Consider the following 21790-nt stretch of genomic DNA (forward strand, 5'->3'; position numbering starts at 1 on the left):
AAAAATAACCACATATGTTATTGTTGTAGAAAGCTATCACAACTTTGGCAAATTTAAGCTGAAAATAGTTAACAAAATTAATTGCTTGGAAAGTGTATCCTATTTTAGAAGTAGTAAAAGCTTATTCCTAAAAATGAACTTACTCCTTGAATATTATTCTCCAGTTCTAAAATATCATGCTGCATCTTTGATTTTTCAAGGTTAGCTGCTTCTTGCTGAATCTGAGACAGAAATATAGAATTACATGTGATAAGATACATGTTTGACAAACATTTTTAGATTTAACCATAGAAATTTAAGCTTAATATTTAAGAAAACATTGCTCTACATTCTTAGTTGGATGACCAAATGCCAAGTTCTTTCCATAAAACCACAAAGCATTAGCTGAATACACATCACTGAGTTTGGCTTTGGTTGTTTGAGGGGGTTTTGTTTGTTTTAAAGAAAAAGCGTATTTATATCACAAATTAATATTTGTGAGTTACTGTAGAAAAGCTACTGAGCTACAGGTCAATATGAAAGTTGCTAGCATATATACCTTAGTGTTCTAAACTGTTTGAAAATAATTTATGAGATTATCATTAATATGAAATATAAAACAGACTGCAAAGATAACTGGTCTTTCCCCAAGTCTACGAAGAAACTTTTGTTAAATGATTTTTCTCTGACTTCTATGCATACATGCAGTGAAACTATTAAACCAACTCTCAAAACTTCCTAGAAATGCCCGAGGTAAGTGTTTTTGTACAGGTATTTCAAAGTGGCACATACACAAAATGTTGGTAGTCACCTACGAGAAGAAAGGATGGAGCTGGAAACATTTCTTCCACTGCATGCACATGCTTTAAGCAAAGAGGTCAGAGTTACCACCACTGCATTCAGATACACTGCAGTTCTCTTACTGCGGCAGTAAATCAAACTATGGAAACGTTTATCATACAATCACCTTGACTTATGTTGTCTTTGGATCAGTCCATTAATAAGATTTTAAATGTCTGAATTTTCAAGACATTTTAAAAACCTGTATGTATTATATTAATGAGCCAATAAAGAAGTCAAGGAAACCCCCCTGAAATCATATGCTCTTGATTACACCAAATAAGACATTAATGCACATTAATACCAGACATCAAAATGTCAGAGTAACAGGAAAATTATTGCATTAACAAATACTGTTTTAAAGGGTAAAAATAATGAAGCTTAGATTGCTATGAATTTATGTTTGATGGTTCAGTTATGACATTTAAAAAATACTCTGCTACAAAAATGCAACAGTAAGTAAAGATTAGTGAATATGAAAAAGTCCATAAAGTCCCCAGTTTGCAGGATGAGAACCGTATGTAACTGTGTTCTCCCCCCTATTTTTATTTTTTTTTTCGCTCAAGCAATAGCCACTCATGGCGGTCACGATGGCTGCATCCAGCTTAAGCTGGACTCTGGGGAGACAGATAACATAATAGCTAAGGGCTATAAATCTTGCTCAACAGCTGAGGCTAGTTGAATGCGCACCAAACAAAATGCAGTTGGTATCCAAATATGATCTTACTCCATAACTAGGGAACAGCCCAGGGCCCACTGAGGTCTCCTGCATGGCAACAGGCTGCATGCCAGGATCTCACCTTGAGTAAGGATGCCTCTCAAGGTTACTCCTTGAGGCTGAGAGAATCCTTATCACATCAGATACTCAGTAAGAGAATTGGGAATAAGAGCGCTGAAACGTTGATATCCAAGTGATATAAAGGATTGATTGCAGGTATATAATCCTTTAGTCATAAACTGTTGACAGAGTCTGGTTCCAGCCATGTCTAAACTCCTCTCCGAGAAGTTTAGAATGCAAGGGGGTCCTTTTTGAACCCCACAACTCAAGAGGCACAGGGACACACAAGCATCTTTGAAGTACTGCATACAGACAAAAATATTCTGTGGTTGGGGTTTCATAGTTAGGTTCTTCACACAAGGTGATGCCACGGTTGCCCTCAGACACTTGAAGCAGGTTCCTACCCCGCCATCACCACCTAGGAACTCAGTTTACAAGGATAATTTTGACAATTCATCAAGTTCTTTCAAATGAGTTTGAAGCTGGTTAAGTTCAAAAGTTACTGAAAAGGAGAACTGACAGACAGCTAGACACAAACATGGCATTACTGTGTAAGCTTTCCATATAGCCACCTCACTACAAGCAACAAAGCTACAAAAGCTCACCTTTAGTTTTTCTCTGAGGCTTTCTTTTTCTGCCATTAGTCTTCTAAAGTCAGTCAGTGCAACATCTCTTTCTTCTTCCACATGACGTTGAGAAACTAAATTATGTTTTGCTTCTTTTCTCATCCTGTTCAATTCATCCTGAGACTTTAAAAGATTATTTGTCAGCATACATGGATTGCAATTAATATAGTATATACACTAACAAAAACCCCACATTTCAATGCTGTTATTACAATAGAAGTGCTATTATAGCCTTATTTTTCCCTAGATAACTAAAATATATTCCCTAAATCATGCAGTGGCATGACAACTTATGCTGCCAACATACTCATCATCCTTTTACTGTTCCAAGTATAGCCTGTATCCTTACCCAACTTTCTCATGCATTCTGTAGATCATTTCCCCAATCTTTCTCATTTCCAAATGCCAGTACAGTAAGTTATAATGGCTTTGAAGTTCATACACTAACTTAATACTACAATTTAATTTTATTAAACAAGTAATAAAAAAATAGATATTTTATTATTATTGGTTGTATTCTAGTAGGTCTATACTCCTTAAGTTCTATTAGAAAGAGAAGTTTTCACACTGTAAATAAGCCACAGTATAACAAGTGTTAATCGGTTTTTTCAATGCCAATTATAACCAATCTCTTCTTACCTGCTCATAAAGAACATTTAACCTATCTCTTTCTGCAGTCAATAATTTAACATTGGATTGAATTTCTATCATGTGTTTTTCAAATCTGTCTAACATGGAACGCAGCTCGTCTCTTTCTCTGATGATCAATTTAAGATCTTCACTCTGCAAAGTGATCAATAAAATTTATGTTAAAATATGCTAATTAAAATAGTTGGATAATTAACATCAAAAAAGAACAAACTCACACTATCAGTAATACATGAAAAATACATACATAATAAACTTCAATTGCAAGAAAAAGCCTGACATTGGTGGTATAATTGAAACAATAAGAACTAACCATTAAGGAGAAAAAGCAAAACAGCCAACAATAAGATTTCAACTTTTTTCTGTTCATCATCTAGTTTTATTTATTTCAAACAAACTGATCTATAATTAATCAATATGTTCCTGTAAAATGCGAATAGGAAAATAAAACACAAGGTCACAGTTAATTTTTTTATTTCAAGAATGTAATTTAAAACACTAGTACAATAACTTACTGCTTCAGAATTTGAAAATACATTTGATAGCTCCTTCAATGGTGCTACAGTATTTCCATTATTTTTTCAGCTTGTCTTGACAGCAGGAACTTTACCTTCTCTGGAATCCTACGGCTTGGGCTAGGCCTTCGTTTTATCATTTCCTGAAGATATTCTAATTCTCGCTTATAATAATCTCTGTCGTCTTCTAAAGTCTTTACAAATGCATCTAGACGAGATGGAGATTTGTCTCCTAGGGCTATACCATATTCTAATCTCATTCTTTCTATTTCTAGGACAAGTTCTCGTTCTGCAGAAAATAAAAATAAAAACAACTGTATAGGAACCTCATGAATTTCCACAAAGACATGTGCATTTGGGAGGGACTGACTCCCAGTAACCATCTGGGCAGCCAATCTGCTGAAAAGGATGTAGGAGTCCTGGACGACAGTAGGCAAAACGAGCGAGTAGCATGCTTTGGAACCAATAGAGGACTAACAGCATATTGGCTACATCAATGGAAACACAGTCCAAGGGATGCAATTATTCCCCTTTTCTTAGCACTTATTAGGTCATATTTACAATACTGTGTTCAGTTCCTGCCCTGCCCCCCCCCCCCCCCCCCCCCCCCCCCAGTACAAGAAAGATGTTGATAAACTTGAGTGAGTCCAGGGGAGGCCCTTCAAGCTGGTCAGGGACCAGAATAGTTGCCCTGTGGGGAAATGGTTGAGGGAACTGGGCTTGTTCAGCCTGGAGAAGAGCTGGGGACCCAAAAGCAGACTGACAATACCAAGAAGGGGTTAGATAACACGGAGTCCGTTTCATCACAGAGGTGCACAGTAGGTTAAAAAGGAACAGTAACTGCTACAGGCAATGACAAGCAATATAGGGAAAAAAAATTTTTACTCTGAGAATAAACGAACACTGGAATGGGTTGCTTAAGAGATGTTGTGGAATCTCCATCCCTGGAAGTTTTCAAGATCAACTGTATAAAGCTTTTAAGAAACACAGTCTGAATTCACTCAGAAAGACAGAGAATAAAAACAGTTTTGGACAAAATAAATAATTTGGTACGAAACTGCCACAGCATTAGTATTAGGATGCCCTGTGGGATCCCAGTAAAAAGTCAACTTTCAGTTCTAACATACAGAATGAAAACATTTCTGTGACAAGTCTTCCCTTCAATTCTGACTGAAGACCTATGGTCTCCTTTTAATTCACATGTATCAAGTCTTTTAGTATTATTGACTGTATCTTAAATAGGTAAGGTTTTCTCTTTCAAAAATTATAGGAGGATAATTTACAGGAACCTACATTTGATGATTTACCTTTTATTTCTAAGTTCTCTGTTTTTTCTGTCAGTCTTTGTTTTTCTTGCCCAAGCTGGTTTAACAACAGTTCAAGATTCTCTTTATCATCTGCTTTTCTAAAGAGCTCCTCACTCAGTCTCTCGTTCTCCCTATGACATGAGCACAACTCCTGAAGTAACAAGTATTATTACAAAAATTAGAAGTGCCAATAGAGACATTTGGAAAAAAATATTTAACATTTTGTTAAAACTTTTAATACTTAACACTGTTTACTTCTGTTCAATCTGGACATTTTGTGCTTGAACATTTGTTAAAGGCCATCATTTTTATATTACTTTTTATTACACCGAAGTAAGCATTACTTTAGACATAGTTTGCGATCAGTAACAAAACAAGACCAACCCTTGTTTAAATGAAAACAACAACCAGAAGGATAGTGGGATACAAACATGGAAAAAAGTAATACTTAAAGCAAGAAATAATTTTTAATGGCATTTAGTTACACTGTTGGTGTGGGAGTACATCACAATACGGCATTTCAGTCAAGCCAGCGCTGCAGCTAATCAAATGCTATTTGGCATGTCTTTCCTATAATCAGATGTGCTGAAAATGAAATATTTTTGTATTTTCAAGTTCACTAGAAAAACTAAAACACTCAACTAATACACAACTTGCTGTATGCTGGAAAGAGTTTGGTTTTCAAGGAATTGATAATCCTGATGTTCTTCATCTAGGCTACTATGTTTTGTTTCTGAGTGTGCCAATTAGTGCATAATTATTCACATGCTGATTAAGAGACAAAGTAGTTTCTAAATCAAGAAAATCCTCTAGGATGTCATAACTCATTTGACAATTTGGCAAAAAAGATTATGTCATGGAAATTACAACTTCAGATAGCAGAAATAAGGAAGTGTACAATAAGGATGTAGTCAACCACACTGTCTACTGAGGTTTCTTTCAGTTTATTTTTGCAAGAACACAACGTAGCTTCTCTAGCTCTTTCTTTTATTAATTGGTAATTACAGTAGAGTTTTGGGATACTATAGAAGTTCTATTGTTAAATTGTTAATTTTAATAATAAATGAAAGAATCACATGGATGACAGTAAAAATGCTACAAACAAGATCTGAAAGTATTTTTACTTACTGATTTAAGCCTTATTATTGTTTCTTCAAGTTCCTGTGTTTCACCCTGTCTTCTTTCAATTTCTTTCTGTGAAACAAAATTAACCTGTATGTTAAAAGTTACATATTCAAAGTAACAATTCATTTGTTACAAAAAAATTAAGGAAACAGACTATCTTTGTAAGAAATAAAGTCTAATTAATTTCTTGTAATCTGCTGAATTTTAAGTAGTAAAGCTCCTATGAACTGAAAGCACGAAAATGCGGTAGTATACACACCCATGCTCTTTGAAGCACAATAATTACATAAATCACTGCATGACTCCTCATAGAAAAAAAAACAACCTTCAAACTCAGGCATCACTGTTGCAAACATCCATTTCCTATCATTAGTTTAGTATCTCAGAATTTTATTTCATAGCAAGCTAACAGAAGGAAGACAGATTACCTTTTAACTAAACTCATCTCACCTAATACAGTAAAGAGAAAAAATTGCTGTGATAAATCATTTTTAGTGAGAAATTCTGTATTAGATTAAGTACACTGGGAAAAATACCTTTTAAACCTTCCTTTACAAGCCAATAGGTCATTTGTTAGAATTAAAGCGTTTAAAGCCACCTAAAAGTTGAGCAGATCCTTCACACTGTTAGTGATTACCTTTGCTTCTCCTATTTCCTTATCTGCAGTTTTGAGCACAATTTCCTTGTGTCTTTCCAACTGCTGTGCCAAGTGGTCTATTTCATTCAGTTCTTGACACAGTTCTTCATTTTTATTGCTTAAATGCACTACCTCACTAGTCACATTTTGTTTAGTGTCCAAGAGGTCTTGAATGCGCTTTTCAAGTTCTTTGTTTGTTTGCTGAAGATATTCAACCTGAAAGATAGTTTTCACTAAAATATTAATATGTATTGTTAAACTAGGTAGCAAAAGTTCCTCTCAATCTTCTGAAATACAGTATCTTTGTATCTATGGTAAAAAAGGGACAACTTCTTAAAAATGGAAAGATTTTCTGGCTTTAGGACTTAATGCTTATCAACATGAAAAAATATGATTTTATAAAGATGCAAGGTGAAGACTACACTGTTCATTATCTAGTCTCCAAAACCTGAGGTTTATTCTGAAAACAAAGTACTGAAAAGCAGAGATCTGTATAGAAACCTTTCTTGGGCATCAGTATGGTAGACCCAGCGTACTCAAGAGTGTCCCTAAATTTCACAAAATACAAGGACACATTCTTTTCTCCACCTTTGTAGTATGTTTGCTAGGCTTAGTCTCACTGTTACTCCTTCATGGAAGTGAAGATTTACAAGTTAGATTCCCAAAACCTATCTCGCCCCCAACATATCTCAGCACCTTAAACACATCCTCAGAAATCCTGCTCTACATTGTTTTTTCTAGTACACCTTTCCCTCAAAGTAAAGAGAGGCAGGGAGCTTGGAGTATCTTGAAAGAATCAAGGTAACAGAGGTGTTCCACTTCTCTCCACACGACTTTCCCCAAAACTCCAGAAAGGAGTATTACTGTAGAGCCCTCTCATAGTCATGAAGACAGAGATATTCATCCATTTATTGTGATAGAATAAAAGTGGTAAACTGGTACTGAGCCTGAGCAAATAGTCTTGGTGGCCCAAACCCAGCTTTATGCAGTTCTGGGCTCACTGTCTACAATCAATCTGTGTTCAGCACAAATTCCTAGTTCAGGATCACTGAACACAGCTGTGCTGCTTCCAAGATATCGCTCATTCTGTATTTTTGCAAAATGAAATTTTGAACCTAACCTACTAGGTTCTATAACATGGCTCTCATGCCACTGTACCTCATGCACAATCATTACACAAAACATCTAACTCAGCTGGAAAAAACAGAGAATTGATGGTACAAATCCAGAGATTGATTTATCCATCTTCATAATTTTTTTACTTAATCTGTACTCAAGCCTGTCCTGTATTATTTTTTTAAAATCCTCATTCTGAGACCAATACTGAATGCATGCTAATATACGCAGTAAACACATACATCTTTATCCTGAGCTTATCCTTTCCTTGCAAGTCTATGCAGGAGTAAATGTGGGGACCATTTGAATTCAATGAGATAGATTCCCAACTATATGATGAGATTACCTTCAGGACTACTCCTTACCCTAAGTACATACATCATTGTTAGTTCCTAAAACAGAAATGGGGTATGTACCAAAAAAAAAGAGAAAGTATTCAAACTTGGTGAATACAGTGTAAGGTACAGAAATTTTCTGAATACTCTCAGATTAACATTACTGTGTGCAGATATGACTTCACAGAATTCTTTACCAAAACCACTCCAATAGTCTTAAAACAAGAAACAAAATTTCCTTACACAAGAAACACTGCCACCTAAAAAGCAAAGCAAGTTAAATTGATTGGGTTTATACCTAATAGCGATTTTTTTAAAGACTTAGAAGTTTTTTTAGATTGCTAGTATTTTTAGTTTTGACTAAACAACAGTAACAAATCCATTACCTGCAAATGCAAATCAGCAATAAGCTTCTCATTACTTTTAGTTCTCGATTCCAGAGAAAGAGCCTCATGAGAACGCCCACCATCCAATGCTAGCACTAGGCGCTCTATTTCTTTGTCTCTTAGCTCAACCTTTGAGGAGAAAAAAAAAAAGGTCTTTGGTATCTTCTACACCATTTAATAGAACTTTCGTTCAAATAAACATCTGTATAACATTCAGTAAAAGTATATGCACCTAATAATGCAATTTTTATCCTTAAAATCTATTTTTTTTAATTCAGGATTTTTCTGAAAAAAGTGATTTCTTTGAAAGAAAAATAAGTAATCAAATAGAATTTGTGGGGAAAAAACCTGAAACGATTCCTTCTAGATTGTTTTATTGAAGAGAAACCAACAATTTTCATTTAAAGTTCATTTACTGAATGTTGCAAATTAGCTGTCTTTAGACTAGCATTTAAACTTAGGGAAAAAACTTTTAAATCAGCTAATTTAGTGACTATTTCAGTCACCAAAAAAGAGGGAGTACTAGAAGAGGGAAACCAAGATGTGAAGTGAAAAAAAAAAAAAAAAAAAAGAGGATGGTGCCCACTAATCCCCAGTGATACATATAATAACATATCAACAATTGATGCAATTCCCTCACTTAAAGACTATATATATCTTCTCAATCCACTCAAATTATTGTAAAATCTGTTGTTCATAAATTAATTTTCAAAAACTAAAAATTTTAAAAATATAACCAGATGAAACAGTGAAAAAACTTATCTTTATGTAGATCAAATTACTATTTTGGACTAGTTAATCCTTCTGCACTAAAAAACTATAGGCATACACAAATTCTACTTATGATCACAAAGTTTAGCTTATTTAAGGTAATTTTAATACACAAAATATATCAGCAAAAGCAGTGGGCAAGTATTTTATTGTGGCTGCTGTCTCTAAAAGCTGAGGAGAGGAATAGCTCAATGTAGACCAGTTTGAATATTGTATTTCAGAAGCCACACAATGCTTTCCCAACAAGGTTAAAACACAAATTATAATCGAGGCCACTGCAATGGCTATTGCAGCCAAATAATAATAATAAAAAAATCTGTAAACATACCTGTTTGCTATAATTTTTCATTTCACGTTCAGATAGCTCCAGTTTTTCCTGTAGCTCTGTTACTTCTGACTGAAGTTCATGAATTCTGAAATATAGCAATATACTCTTTATGTGGATTCATGGGGGAACCATATGTACACAAGTCAATATTAGTATTTTCTCTTTGCTCCTAACAAATATTTCACAAAAAAAAGTTTTGTTCATCCAAAGTATTAATGCATAAGTCAAGCTGTTTAAGCTATTGTAGTGGGTTGACCTTGGCTGGTTGCCAGACCCCCACTCAGGTGCTCTCTCAGTCCCCCTCCTCAACAGGATGTGGGAGAAAATAAGATGAAAAAGTTAATAGGTCAAGATAAAGACATGAAGATCATTTACCAATTACTGTCACAAGCAACACAGACTCAACTTGGGGAAGATTAATTTATTGTCAATGAAAAAGAGTATGATGGTGAGAAGCAAAGACAAACTAAAACCACTTTCCTCCCACCCTCCACTTTTTTCAAGTTCAACTTCACTGCTTATCTTGCGATTCTTATACCTCTTATACCTCCCCCCACACCAAGCAGTGCAGGGATGGGGAATGGGAGATGCAGTCAATTCAAAACACTTCGTAACACTTTGGCATTGCTACTCTTTCCCCCTCACACTGTTCCCCTGTCCCAGCATGGAGTTCCCTCCCATGGGATGCAGTCCTTCATGAACTGCTCCAGCATGGGTCATCTCCACGTGGTACAGTCCTTCAGAAACAGACTGCTCCAGCATGGGTCCCTCATGGGCCACAGCTCCTGCCAGGAAACCTGCTCCTGCATAGGCTTCTCTCCACAAGCTGCAGTTCCTACCAGGAGCCTGCTCTATGGGCTGCAGCTTCCTTCAGGGCATATCCACTTGCTCCAGCATGAGGTCCTCCATGGGCTGCAGCATGAATATCCGTTCTGATGTGCTCTCCAGAGGCTGCACAGACAACCTGCATCACCATAGTCTTCTCCACAGGCTTCAGGGGAATTTCTGCTCCAGTGCCTGAGACACCTCCTCTTCCCCCCGCTTTACTGACCTTGTGTCTGCAGGGTTGTTTCCCTCTTATTTTTCTTACTCCTCCCTCTCACTGCTGCTGCTGTGCAGTATTGTTTTCTACACTTGCTTAAATTTTCCCAGGGGAGCCAGCAGCTTGGCTGATGGGCTCAGCTGTGACCCACGCTGGGTCTGTTTTGAAGCCAGGTGGAACTGGCTGTGTCCAGCACAGGGCAGCCACTGGTCTCTTCCCAGAGAGGCCACCTTTACAGTCCCCCCACTGCCAACACCTTGCCATGTAAACTCTCTATATATTCTAAGTAAGAAAAAAGAATTTACTTGAACCTTGCATAACACAGGCTCCCAAGCAAAAAAACAGTATTACACAAATTAAGAATATTTTAGTCTTGAAAAATAAATAGGAAAAATTAGTTTACTCCTATGCAATTACACCTAGCTTTTTTCCAGAATATTCAATCTAAAATTAGGTGTAACAGTAAAACTAGTATAGAAATCTTAAAAGAGAAATCCTTTAAGGAAGTAGGCAGCTTATTAAATATCCATTGCAACTTTGTCACAGGCAGCACTGTCAATCACTAAACAAAAATGCTTTTTAAGAACTACAGTGCTCTTAAAACATCATGAAATATCATTTTGTTTGAGGCAAAACTGAAAGGCAGAAGGTGGGTGGGAGCTGGAAAAAACAATGCAAATATTTAACACCTATACTTCAAAATTTAAAAATTCTTTAGATTACCGATTATCAGCCACCTGAAGAAGGTCTGCGATGTAAGGGTCTGCTGGCTGAGGAACCGGATAGGCACTAACACCTGATGGGGGGACAAGCTGGTCTATCTGCATGCGTTGACGTCTGAAGGGAATGCTTCTTTTTCTGCCACCTAAAAGCCCAAACCCAAATGCCTGTTACTTCGAGTTAAAGCAAGGGAGTCTTCTGCTTTAATACAAAATGAAATTTCCCATTTATTCCAATGCTGCCACATTTCACCATTTTAACCTTATTCTAAGAAGTTGATAAAATTAGTACATTCTAGACAACACTGTTCTTACAGGTTAGTATTAGCTTGTCAAAGTTCAGTTTTAGAATAACAAAACATGCAAAGTTCAGTATAAGTAATTTTCCCCACCGTTTAAGACTCTAAACATTCTAGAGTTCAAACTTGTTGAATCTGTCAGTGATTTAACTTACTAAAAAAGCTAAATTAAAACACCACAAAAGACATTTTGTTTTCACATTTAAGAACTATTTTTGACTGAACTAACCTTCACATTATTTAGTAATATTTTTTTTCCTTCTATCCTATTGTCATTTCAGTGAATGACTATCATAAGTATATTGCAAAATAGGTTGTTTGATTGCACAGTAACATTATATAAAAAACAAAGCAAACCACAGTATTATTTCCAGATGGAACAATTACTCTTCATCACACAATTAAATAAGAACATGCAACATTTGATGACATAGTATAGAAAAATCCCCAAAGCCTGGTGACCATGGGGCAAGTATGCAGAAAAACAAAAATCTAACATTGCATCTTTGAAGCAACGGACATGAAATGCAGAAACATGTGGAAACTGAGAGGGATTTTAAGTTCACCTACCTACCTATTAATTTCCCTCAGATGCCAAAAATACCTAAGTAATTCAGTGACTTGGAAAGAAAATATTATTTCAAAATTTTCAAAATAATAGCTGTTGATTAGCAGTGCTTTCCGATCACATTTTAACTTGTTTTCTATTGAATCTAAGTTTGTATTCAAATTTGTCCCTAACACAAGTGATGCGCTTAATGAAACTTTCTTCCATACAAAGACTCAATTTAGAGCCAAAACTTTCAAAGGGTAATGTTATTCTACTGTATAGTTATTTTACTGTAGTACTTCTCTTCCGAGAAGAAAAAAAAAAAAAAAAAAAGATTATGTTCTGAAGGGTCAAAAAAAGCCCACAGAAAACTTAAAATACCTGTGATTATTTACACTCACCAGGTGTTTCCACTACTGCTTGCAGATTCTTCTCCTGAAGCTGCTCAATTTTTTCAGTCCTGGCTTTATTCTCTTTTTCCAGCATTTTAATTTTATGTCCATATTGGTTATTTAGAAATTTCAAGTCAGCATTTTCACGTTCAACCCTCCTTAAGGAGGCTTTCAAATCTTCAAGGGAGAGAAAAGCAATATTATCTTTCTTATTCATTATTATTTTTCCTAGTAGCACCAAAATAAACATAAGGAGAATCCTACATTCTTTTTCCAGAACATGATATTTTCAAATACACATACATATATGTATGTGTATATATAAAACCACAGAAAAATACATATTTATATAAGTTGTACAAATAAAACGCCTTTGTAGAATAAAGGCACATTTAAGAGCAGTATTTAAATTTAAAAGTAGCATTTCAAGGTATGAAAGTATATGTTAAAAAGTTCTACCATTTTCATGTTTGATTATGGACCTCAGAAGCTTTTCAACTACAAAAGAACCACTGTGCACAAGTCTTAATTTACCAAAGGTACCAAAGTCAATGACCACTCAAGTTCACTTAATAAGTAAACATAAATGAATCTGCAGATCAAGGATTTGGCCTCAGGTTTATTGTGGCACAGAAATATTTTTTTAAAGTATCACAATCTTTACATTACCTTGAACATGACGATCAGATTGCTCTTTCAGTTTTAATAATTCTAAATGTAGTTCATTATTTTCCCTGGTAAGTTTAGCATTCTCTGTTTTATAAGGTTCCAAAATAGCATCATAATCGCTGCATTCTTTTTCATTTTTCCCAGCAGATAGCTTTGCACTGCGCAAGCTCTCAGTTGTATGAACTAGGTCACTAGAATAAAGGAGCATCAGACATGTCAGAAATGTTTGCAGTCTTTACACCACAGGTGCAAATATTTATTATGACCTGAGAAACAAACTCCCTTCCCTGAGACAATGTCAAGTGTAGAACAAATGGGTTCAGAGAGGCAAAGAGAACATTCACAACAGAAAAAACCAAAGACAGGAGTCATTCACTTGGAAAAAAGTAAATAGGAAAGGGCAGGACAAATATAAAAAATTAAGGTATTTAGAAAGCATCAGGAGTTTACATCTGATAATTCAATAAACTCTCTTTTCTACATAAAGTGAGATATTCAAAATTGGCAAAATTATTCTTTCCTCCAAGCACTACATAAATTGTAGCACTACTTGCCACAGAAGAAGCTTGAAATAAAGATTTTTAAAAGCCCAGAGGTTGCTAGTATTTATATGGAGATCAGAAGCTCCATAAGAGAGACTAGTGGTAAGCAGCTATAAATATTTCTGTGAAAATAGTATCAGAGATTGAGAGATTAAGCCTATCTGTTAGGCACCAAAATGAGACTTAATGTTGAGGGAAGATTACTCCACATCTGCCTACCTATCATTCTTCCATCTGTATGAGATGCTAGAGAGCAACAGAACCAAAATACCTACATTTAGATATTTAGCCAAATATAACTGGATTACTATGGAAATTACTATGTTCGTAACCACATCAAAGCCATGAAATGGCAGATATCTTAAGAAAGTCACCAGAAAAATCTGTTTTTCTTCTATTATGTGTCCTGAAAAAACTGCAGAAAGAGCAAATGTAAACCTCTCCAAATGAGATCCCAAAAAATCAGAGCTGTGAATGTTTTAAGTCACAGCACAGACAACAGGGATTATTTTTTATATGATCAGTTATAAGAGTGCGTCCTTTAAGCACATATCAATAGCAACTATTCTTGGCTCTCTTATGGGTTAGAAAAGTTCAATTTTCCTAGACTACAGATCTTTAGAAGCAATTCTGCTGAATTAAATGAAATCTTAAGATGATTTCATCACTTAAGCAAACCCATTTGACTTCATCATAGACAGGAACTGAACATTAGTTCTGAAATAACAACGCTTGAAAATAAATCTTCAGACTAAGCATTCTCACTTATATGCCAAAAATGAAACAATATCTACTACATGATTACTATGGTTTTTAATGAATCTCCTTTTGAATACCTAAAAAGCTTTTCCACCAAAGGTAAACTCTCCACTCCCAACGGCTGCCGATAGCCCAGTTGATCTAGACGTTTCCTGAGATTAACGAACCTTCGCTCTGCAGTTGTAGTCATTGTAAACACACCTCCAAAGTGGCTTTTGTCACAGTCAAGGAAAAAAGGACACCTGCAAAGGCTTGTCTGTTACAGTGTTTGTCCTTTAAAGAAGGAATAATACAGAAAAAAAGTAATGGAAAATCCAGTTTTTGTGTAGAAAACACAGTGCATAAACATGTCCTTAAAATTTAAGTAAACCAAAAGAAAATCATAGAGCAACTAAAAATTTACATATTTCTTTAAAATAAATATTTGCTTTGGCAATTAGTTTTCTCTTTCCTAACATCTTAGAATAAAACATACATTTTTCATCCCAGCATGTAGGAAGCGAACTCTAAAAAGATCTTTCTGTGGGAAGACCAAGTAGAGTATGATTCTAAGAAGCAGAGTATGATTTTTTGAATCCTGGTTATTTTAATTTTTTTCATTCAATTTTTTAAATTTAATTATTTAAATTCAATTGAATTTATTCACATTAAAAATCAAAATTTATTTTGAATCATCACGGTTATTTTCCACAATGCAAACTGACAGATCATTCTCAAAAACTCCATATACTTTTTTCTTTCAGATATAAATGTTACTTTCAAAATTCACAAGGCAGTACTTAACTTCAACCAACCACCTGTAAAATTGCATAAAATGTGTAAAATTTTAAGGACAGATTAACTTTGAACACCTTTTTTCTATGAGTGAAAACAGGAAAGAAAAAAACCAAACATCAGTGTACTATAGTCCTACCTGCATAATTTTCTGGAAAGTACAGTTCAAGGACCTGAATTTTAGGTTTTTTTCTTCTTTTGACTGATTAGTTACCTTTTTCTAACTAACCTGATATAAAAGGGATCAACACCACTGTATCTGAAATCAGTTGAGAACTTTGGTTTTGCCACGTACCTTTGAGGGAGGTACAATTTTTATGTTGTTATGTCCTTCTGGATTTAGAAATAGAACAAGAAAAGAAATGGAATGCTAAAGTTGATGCTCCTCAACTATTGAAGAGATGCTTTCACATATTAAGAAATATTTTTGAAAAACACTTATTTCTGTAAAACATTTTCCCTCACATTTCTTCAGAAGTTTCAGTATTAACCTACTGGCTAAAAAGACCTCAGCAGCCAAACTACCAATCTGAAGAAGCACTGTTTGCATCTCATATAAAGTGGACAGAATATAGATGTTATTTACACCGTGCTGTTTCACAATCCCCTGATCTTAAAAAGATATTAAAGAAACACATCCAGGTATTTGAAAGTAAAATTATTTATTAATAATAAAACTAGTAAACATGCAAGTTTCTCTCATGTCTGAAGCTGGAAAGATTTAATCTTATCATACCAAAACACTACAGGTAAGTCTAGCAATGGGACTGTGGTTGCCAGGTACTGCTCCACAGATGAGAGAAAAATCACCGGTCTTCTGAGCACAGCATCTGTTCCAAGCACTGCCAAAATATTTGTTTGGAGAGATTCAGAATATCACAATATTAAATAAGCAACAGCATGGAGAACAATCCTTTACATATTGCACTGGGACGGTTAACGGCGGAGGAGGTGCCTTGCTTCCACTGAATGCTACCTGTCAATGTACCAAGTGGAGGTCAATGTACTAATGTGTACTAAATGCTCTTCATTCTCCTTTGGCAGCCAAAGATTAAAGCTAGAAGTGACGAGACCTTGGTATTTCTGCATTAATGTTGAGGATTTGGTGTTGAATTCAGGAAAATAGTCACTGTGTTACTATGTTTAAATTTAGTCCCAGGAATACACCTTATATTGTCACAGAAGTACGCTGGTAACTCCTGAGCCCATCTCCTCCTTAAGAACAACCATATCAGTTAAAAAGATTGAATTAATTTTAAATCATTCATCAGGCTTGTTTTTTGGAAAGAGAAAGGATTTTTCCACAAATCACATTGAGAAAATTTAACAAAAGAAACATCAAGAACAAAACTGTGTCTCAGCTCATTAAGGAGTAAGTTTTTCTACAGTAACTGTGGAGAAAATAAATGGACAGATGTTAGCACTCCAGCAACTGTGGCTAGGAAGTATACAGGATCTTGCTAAATCACTGCAATGGATGTTTAAATGAGGTGTAGTTACCAAAACTTACTCCAATATTGAGAGATACCAACAGCTTTCTGGTTGAAGACTGGGTATTTTTAGTTCAAGACATTATTGCCACCAGAACCAAATAAGAAAAACTAATATACTCCCTAGAGCCACATCTGAGTCAAAATTAGCCCAGGAAGCTAGTAGCTGGAGTATAGGTATACATAATATCCAGAAATGAAAGTAAGAATAATAATTAGGGAACATTATTTCAGACAGCTTAACACAGATATTTAAGTCTTCAAAGACTTGTACAGTCTTTGTTGGAAAGAAATTGTATGTCAGTAATTCCAGGCATCTGTCATGACAGACAGCCATAGCATGAATTTGATATCCTAAAGTCTATCAGTAGTCCCATCATGACATCAGAAAGTATCTAGTATCCTCTCCATCAGGAAAATTTGGGGTTCTGGAGACAAAAAATGAATATATGAACTGCTGTACCGATTCAGTTGAATCCAAGATCAGTCTGACCCAATACCCCAGATCTCTGACAGTTGCCACAGCAAGAGCGTAAAAAGATAAAAAACCACGAGCCAAACCTTACTCCTACATACCTTCTCTTTCTATAACCCTACAGCACAGGGACTCAATGGGCCTAATGTTGAACTTAAATCATTATAATACTACCTGACATACCTTTCTTAGACATGTCTAATTATTTTCTTCAGTCTTTTCACTCTTACATTGAAAAACCCTGTGGCAATGAATTCCTGGGTTTAACTGAATCTCTAGAAAAGTATAACAGAAATTCATGGGTGCCCCACCTCCCCCCTTTTTTCTTTTTTTTGGTAAGACATGGTAAATAATCATTCCTTATTCATGCTTTCATTCAGTCATGAGGGCAAATCTATTTTCCAAAATTTTCTATTAACTTGTACAGCGTGTCCCTTTTCCATGCTTTTTCCTGAGACTGAGATTGCTCCAAGCAGCCATAGATTCTTTGTTGTAGTCTACAGTATTCGTAATGATTCCTAACTTATAATTTGCATTCCTGATTGCTCCAAAGCATCAATTAGATGCATTCGTAGTGACACTAATGTCTCTTTTTCTGAGCAAAACCTGCTACTTCAGAGCCCATGACGTGCATTACTTTGCCTTTACTAACACTGTTCCTTAACTCCCACTTTATTACCCAGTCCAGTAACACTCTTCTGCAACCCTTGGACTGCTCTTAACATATCCATATAACATCCACATAATGAGCAGATTTTGTCTGTCATGGTTTAACCCATTCTTTCAGATCACCAATCAGAGTTAAACAGCAGAAAATATTCTGCACATTCACTGTAAGGTAGTACATTCTACCCTTTAAGGGGGTTGGTGAGCCATTAAAAGACCTTTTCTCCATTCCTGACAGACCTGCTTTCTTAAAAGCCTTCGGTAAGGAACCTTCTCAAAAGTTTTTTGGAAATTCAAGTTTTCTACATCATTCTTAGCCAGTCAACTCAATCCAGAACATCCTTTTCTTTACAGAAACTTAATAGCCTTGTGAATCATGACTGAGTTATGCTGAAAGGTACGCTGAACTTACTAGATTTGTCTGTAAATTTGTGAAGTGCTGGAAAGCACTCTTGACAATTTCAGTATTTCCCATGAGATAGGCTACATTAGCTGCATAAATAGTTCACATCATTCATTATCTAAATATTTCATGTGATTTCGTGCTGCAAGGAAGAAAATGTAATTTCCATTTTAGATGAAAAACAGAAAAATCAGATAAACAAACAAAAAGGGAAAATTAAATGGTACTTTAAATCAGGCATTTCCAGACAAGGATTTATCAAGATGTCTAAATGACTGCATCTTTCAGTTATTCACAGAAGAGATATTCAGAGCTAATAGCCTCATAGTTTTGTTCCTCCTTTGTTCGTGAGCACTGCTAGAGATGACAACTTTCACGTGCTTCATTTTGTGATTTGCCTGGATGGTTGTAAGCCCTCTTCTGAAGGCCTGTGTTTATGAAATAGACATATATAGCACTTATGAACTGTTTCCTATTGTTCTAAGTCACCAACAACTGAAATTGAACACTGACATGAAAGACAGGCAGTAATGAAACTTCAAATCCAGTTCCTTCAGGCTATAAGTATAGAATCATTTTGCATAAAATTGTGTGAAAGAAGAATGTATTAGACTAACTGTTACAGGTAGAACATGAAACTGAAAAGTTTTAGCACACTGAAGCCCTTCTTTCGAAAGTCTGAAAACAATGCAGCAAAATTCACGATGAATATAGATTAAAAACTGTTCCAGATGCAATACTTGTATTATCAATAGAAAGTTTAAGAATACACCTTTGCTCTGCTTTTTTATCTTGGCCATGGAAAACATAATAGGGTCACTGAGCTGTGTAGAGGAAAGATAAAGCCACACAGCTGACAACAGAACACAAAGAAATCAGCACAAACAAGTTTATATGCTATGAAATCACTTTCTTTACTGAGTCTATAACAATAACACTAAAGACAATTATGAACTGGAGTTTCCAGTCTCAGTTCTGGGAAATACCAAAATGTGTTCTTCATTCATCAGAACAGACATGACAAAGGCTTTCATTTCTGGGGGCTGTGTGTGTGAAATATGTTTGCAAAACATCTGCTCCTGTCACGTAATCGCTGCTTACGTACCTCATTCTGCTATAAAAAGCTGATTTTGTTTTTATACAGGTAAAAAAAGTCACATAGGAGACCAACCGTTTGACTACAGTAATGCTAAAACACACCTCTATACAGTCCACGGACACTGAAGGCCATTTGTGGAACGCTGTTCCTGCAAGATCATTTTCAAGATGCACTGAATGTGCCTGCACTTGTCTTGGCAAAGTCTGTTTCCAAGTTGATTTGCTGGAAGTTCACTTCCGACTAGATACTCATACGCCACGTTTGCTGCAAAGCGTTGCCTCTTTGCCAACAGAAAGACAACCCATGCTCTAGGAAAACAGATTTCTTCTTTAGAGTCACTAAAATCTTCATGTTTACACCGAGTACAAGGAAGGCCTATCGATTATGAGCCTGCTCGCTCCCTGAACTGGAAGCCTCATAGACCTTTCAGCAACCTGTCTGTACCCACTGAAAGCCAGTCAGTCCCTTGTCAAACAGGTTTATTTTTCCTTTCCCTCCTCCCTCCGAGTCGGTCTTACCAGACCTACCGTTAAAAGCAAATTCTCGCAGGGCGAGCGGCCGAGGAGTAGCCGAGGCGTTTCAGCGAGGCTGCGGCAGGTGCGGCTCCGGCGGGGCCGCAGAGCCCCGAGGGCGCGGAGGCGGCCGCGGAGGCCGGGTGCTGCTGGAGGCCGCCCGGGCCACCCTGCGCCACCCAGGGGCACAACGGGCGGAGGCGGCCCAGAGCCCCGCCGCCCTCGGGGCTGCCACAGCGGCCGCTGCGGGACGGCGGGAGCCTAAGCCAGCCGCTGAGCGCCGCCGCCCGCCCGGAGCCCCGGTCCCCCGGCAGCACCCTCCCCCTCCCCCACAGGAGGCCCTGCCCGCCCGCCGCGCTCCCCGGGGCCGGGGCTGGCGCTGCCGCCCCGCAGCCCCGCGCGCGGCCACCCAAGGCCCCACCGGCGGTTTGAAAATGGCGCGCGGAGCAGCCGCCGCTTCCGCCCCGTCACCTCAGCAACGGGGCACGCGCCCGCACCCGCGGGCGGCCGAGCCAACCACCGCCCGCCCCGCCCCTTCCCGCGCGACCTGGAGCTCTCGCGCTGAGGGGCGGGGAGGGTGACGCAGTGCGGCTGCGCGGCTGAGCGGCGGCGGGCGTCGCGTCCGGGCAGCGCCGGCAAAACGGGCGGGTGTGAGGGGCTGCGCGCACCGTCGGGGCCCGCTGCACCCCGGAGCGAAATAGGCGGGCTAGGCACAGAGCGGGGCCGGCAGCTGGCGCCCCCCGGCTGCCTCGGGAGCTGCCTCCCGGTGCAAGCTGCGGGCTCCGTGCGGAGGCAGGGCCCGCGGTGACAGCGGGGGGACACAGATGCAACCGCTGCATGCGAGCCTTTCCTGGAGGGCCTTGCTTGCATTTGCTGCCTGTAGTATAGTCGCCAGTCGCGTAGTTGCTATGGCCAGACTGCAGGGACTGCGGTGTCTGATGTAGAAGCGAGAGGTACTCCTCTTTTGTAAGCTGTCTGTGTAGTTGAAGGGAATTACACTCGGTGTGTAGTCGACCGGCTCACAGATTCACGATTAATAAAAGGCCAGTCTGTTACTTCACTGGAAATTTACACAATATATGTAAATATCGACAAAGAAAAAGCAAAATTTGAAAAAAGTTAATCCTTAAGAGACAGTGGAGCATGGCCTTGGGGGAAAGAACAGACGCTATACAATGTCAACATAAATATAACAAGAAATAACAACATAATCTCAAGGAAAACTAAATTATTAATGAGACCAAACAGAAAATTACTTGAGCTATGTGTGAGCTATCCTAATCGGCACACTAAAAAAATCCACCTTGAGCAAAGAAAGCCCCCTACTAATAAACCCCCCTATCACAGAACATGCAAGGTGGGGAAAAAGGGAATGCTGTGTCTTGATGGAGACAAGGCCTGTAGCAACCAATGAGAGCTATGTGTGACTAAACCTGATTGTAAACAATTGCGCAAAGTGTATGAAAAGTTTAACTATGTGTTAAGAGGTGAGCTAGTTTTTGTGGATTACCACCTAGCTCCCTACTTCGTGCAAACTGGAACAAAAAGAGAGAAACACCTCGATTCTGTATGAATTGGTGCTGCGCGTGGAGTAACAGATTCCCATGTTACAAATCTATTATTAGTTAGAATTAACAACCATATTTGATTATATTGAAACACATTTGATCTTACAGAGTTATTTTAATAGGAATACAGAATTATAAGAAATATTTTAGTGGAGTTTGTGTTTGCACAACAACCAACAGCTACTATGAAATCCTTTGTACAGCACTGTACCAAGGCTGAAAGAATAGGTCAGAATCACCTAATAGGAATGATTAGAACTTAGATAACAGACTTAAGATTAAAGATGATTGGATACAGTATTTACGTATTTACATAGGAGAATGCATTGAGATGCAAAATTAGAATTAATGGGAACTTTGGGGGGGGGGGGGGGGGGGGGGTTAGACTGGAACAACCCGTAGATACCTGCCAAGAAACAGTTACCTTAAGTAAAAGGTAA

General features: G+C 37.5%; 1 protein-coding gene across 15 annotated transcripts in view; it reads right to left on the reverse strand.

The window, feature by feature from the left end:
* Positions 1 to 20114, reverse strand: part of CEP135 (centrosomal protein 135) — a 37028-nt gene extending 16914 nt beyond the window's left edge. For 5 of the 15 annotated variants that reach the window (XR_008820826.1, XR_008820827.1, XM_056332146.1 and 2 more), the window contains exons 1-14: positions 19798 to 20113; positions 14441 to 14636; positions 13063 to 13253; positions 12403 to 12570; positions 11157 to 11298; positions 9392 to 9476; positions 8293 to 8421; positions 6456 to 6671; positions 5822 to 5887; positions 4694 to 4844; positions 3482 to 3675; positions 2863 to 3006; positions 2203 to 2346; positions 144 to 221 (exon numbers count right to left, since the gene is read on the reverse strand). Coding sequence is in view for 13 of the 15 variants with exons in the window: in XM_056332146.1 (XP_056188121.1) it covers positions 144 to 221; positions 2203 to 2346; positions 2863 to 3006; positions 3482 to 3675; positions 4694 to 4844; positions 5822 to 5887; positions 6456 to 6671; positions 8293 to 8421; positions 9392 to 9476; positions 11157 to 11298; positions 12403 to 12570; positions 13063 to 13253; positions 14441 to 14553 (1821 nt within the window). In the remaining 2 variants the exon portion in view is untranslated. Of the gene's footprint in view, positions 1 to 143; positions 222 to 2202; positions 2347 to 2862; positions 3007 to 3481; positions 3676 to 4693; positions 4845 to 5821; positions 5888 to 6455; positions 6672 to 8292; positions 8422 to 9391; positions 9477 to 11156; positions 11299 to 12402; positions 12571 to 13062; positions 13254 to 14440; positions 14637 to 18180; positions 18314 to 19797 lie in introns of those variants that run through there. The other 10 variants (XM_056332136.1, XM_056332120.1, XM_056332130.1 and 7 more) reach the window with 10 other exon arrangements.
* Positions 20115 to 21790: the final 1676 nt, after the last annotated feature.

The sequence above is a fragment of the Falco biarmicus genome, chromosome 1 (assembly GCF_023638135.1).
Source record: "Falco biarmicus isolate bFalBia1 chromosome 1, bFalBia1.pri, whole genome shotgun sequence".
Taxonomy (NCBI): Eukaryota; Metazoa; Chordata; class Aves; order Falconiformes; family Falconidae; genus Falco; species Falco biarmicus.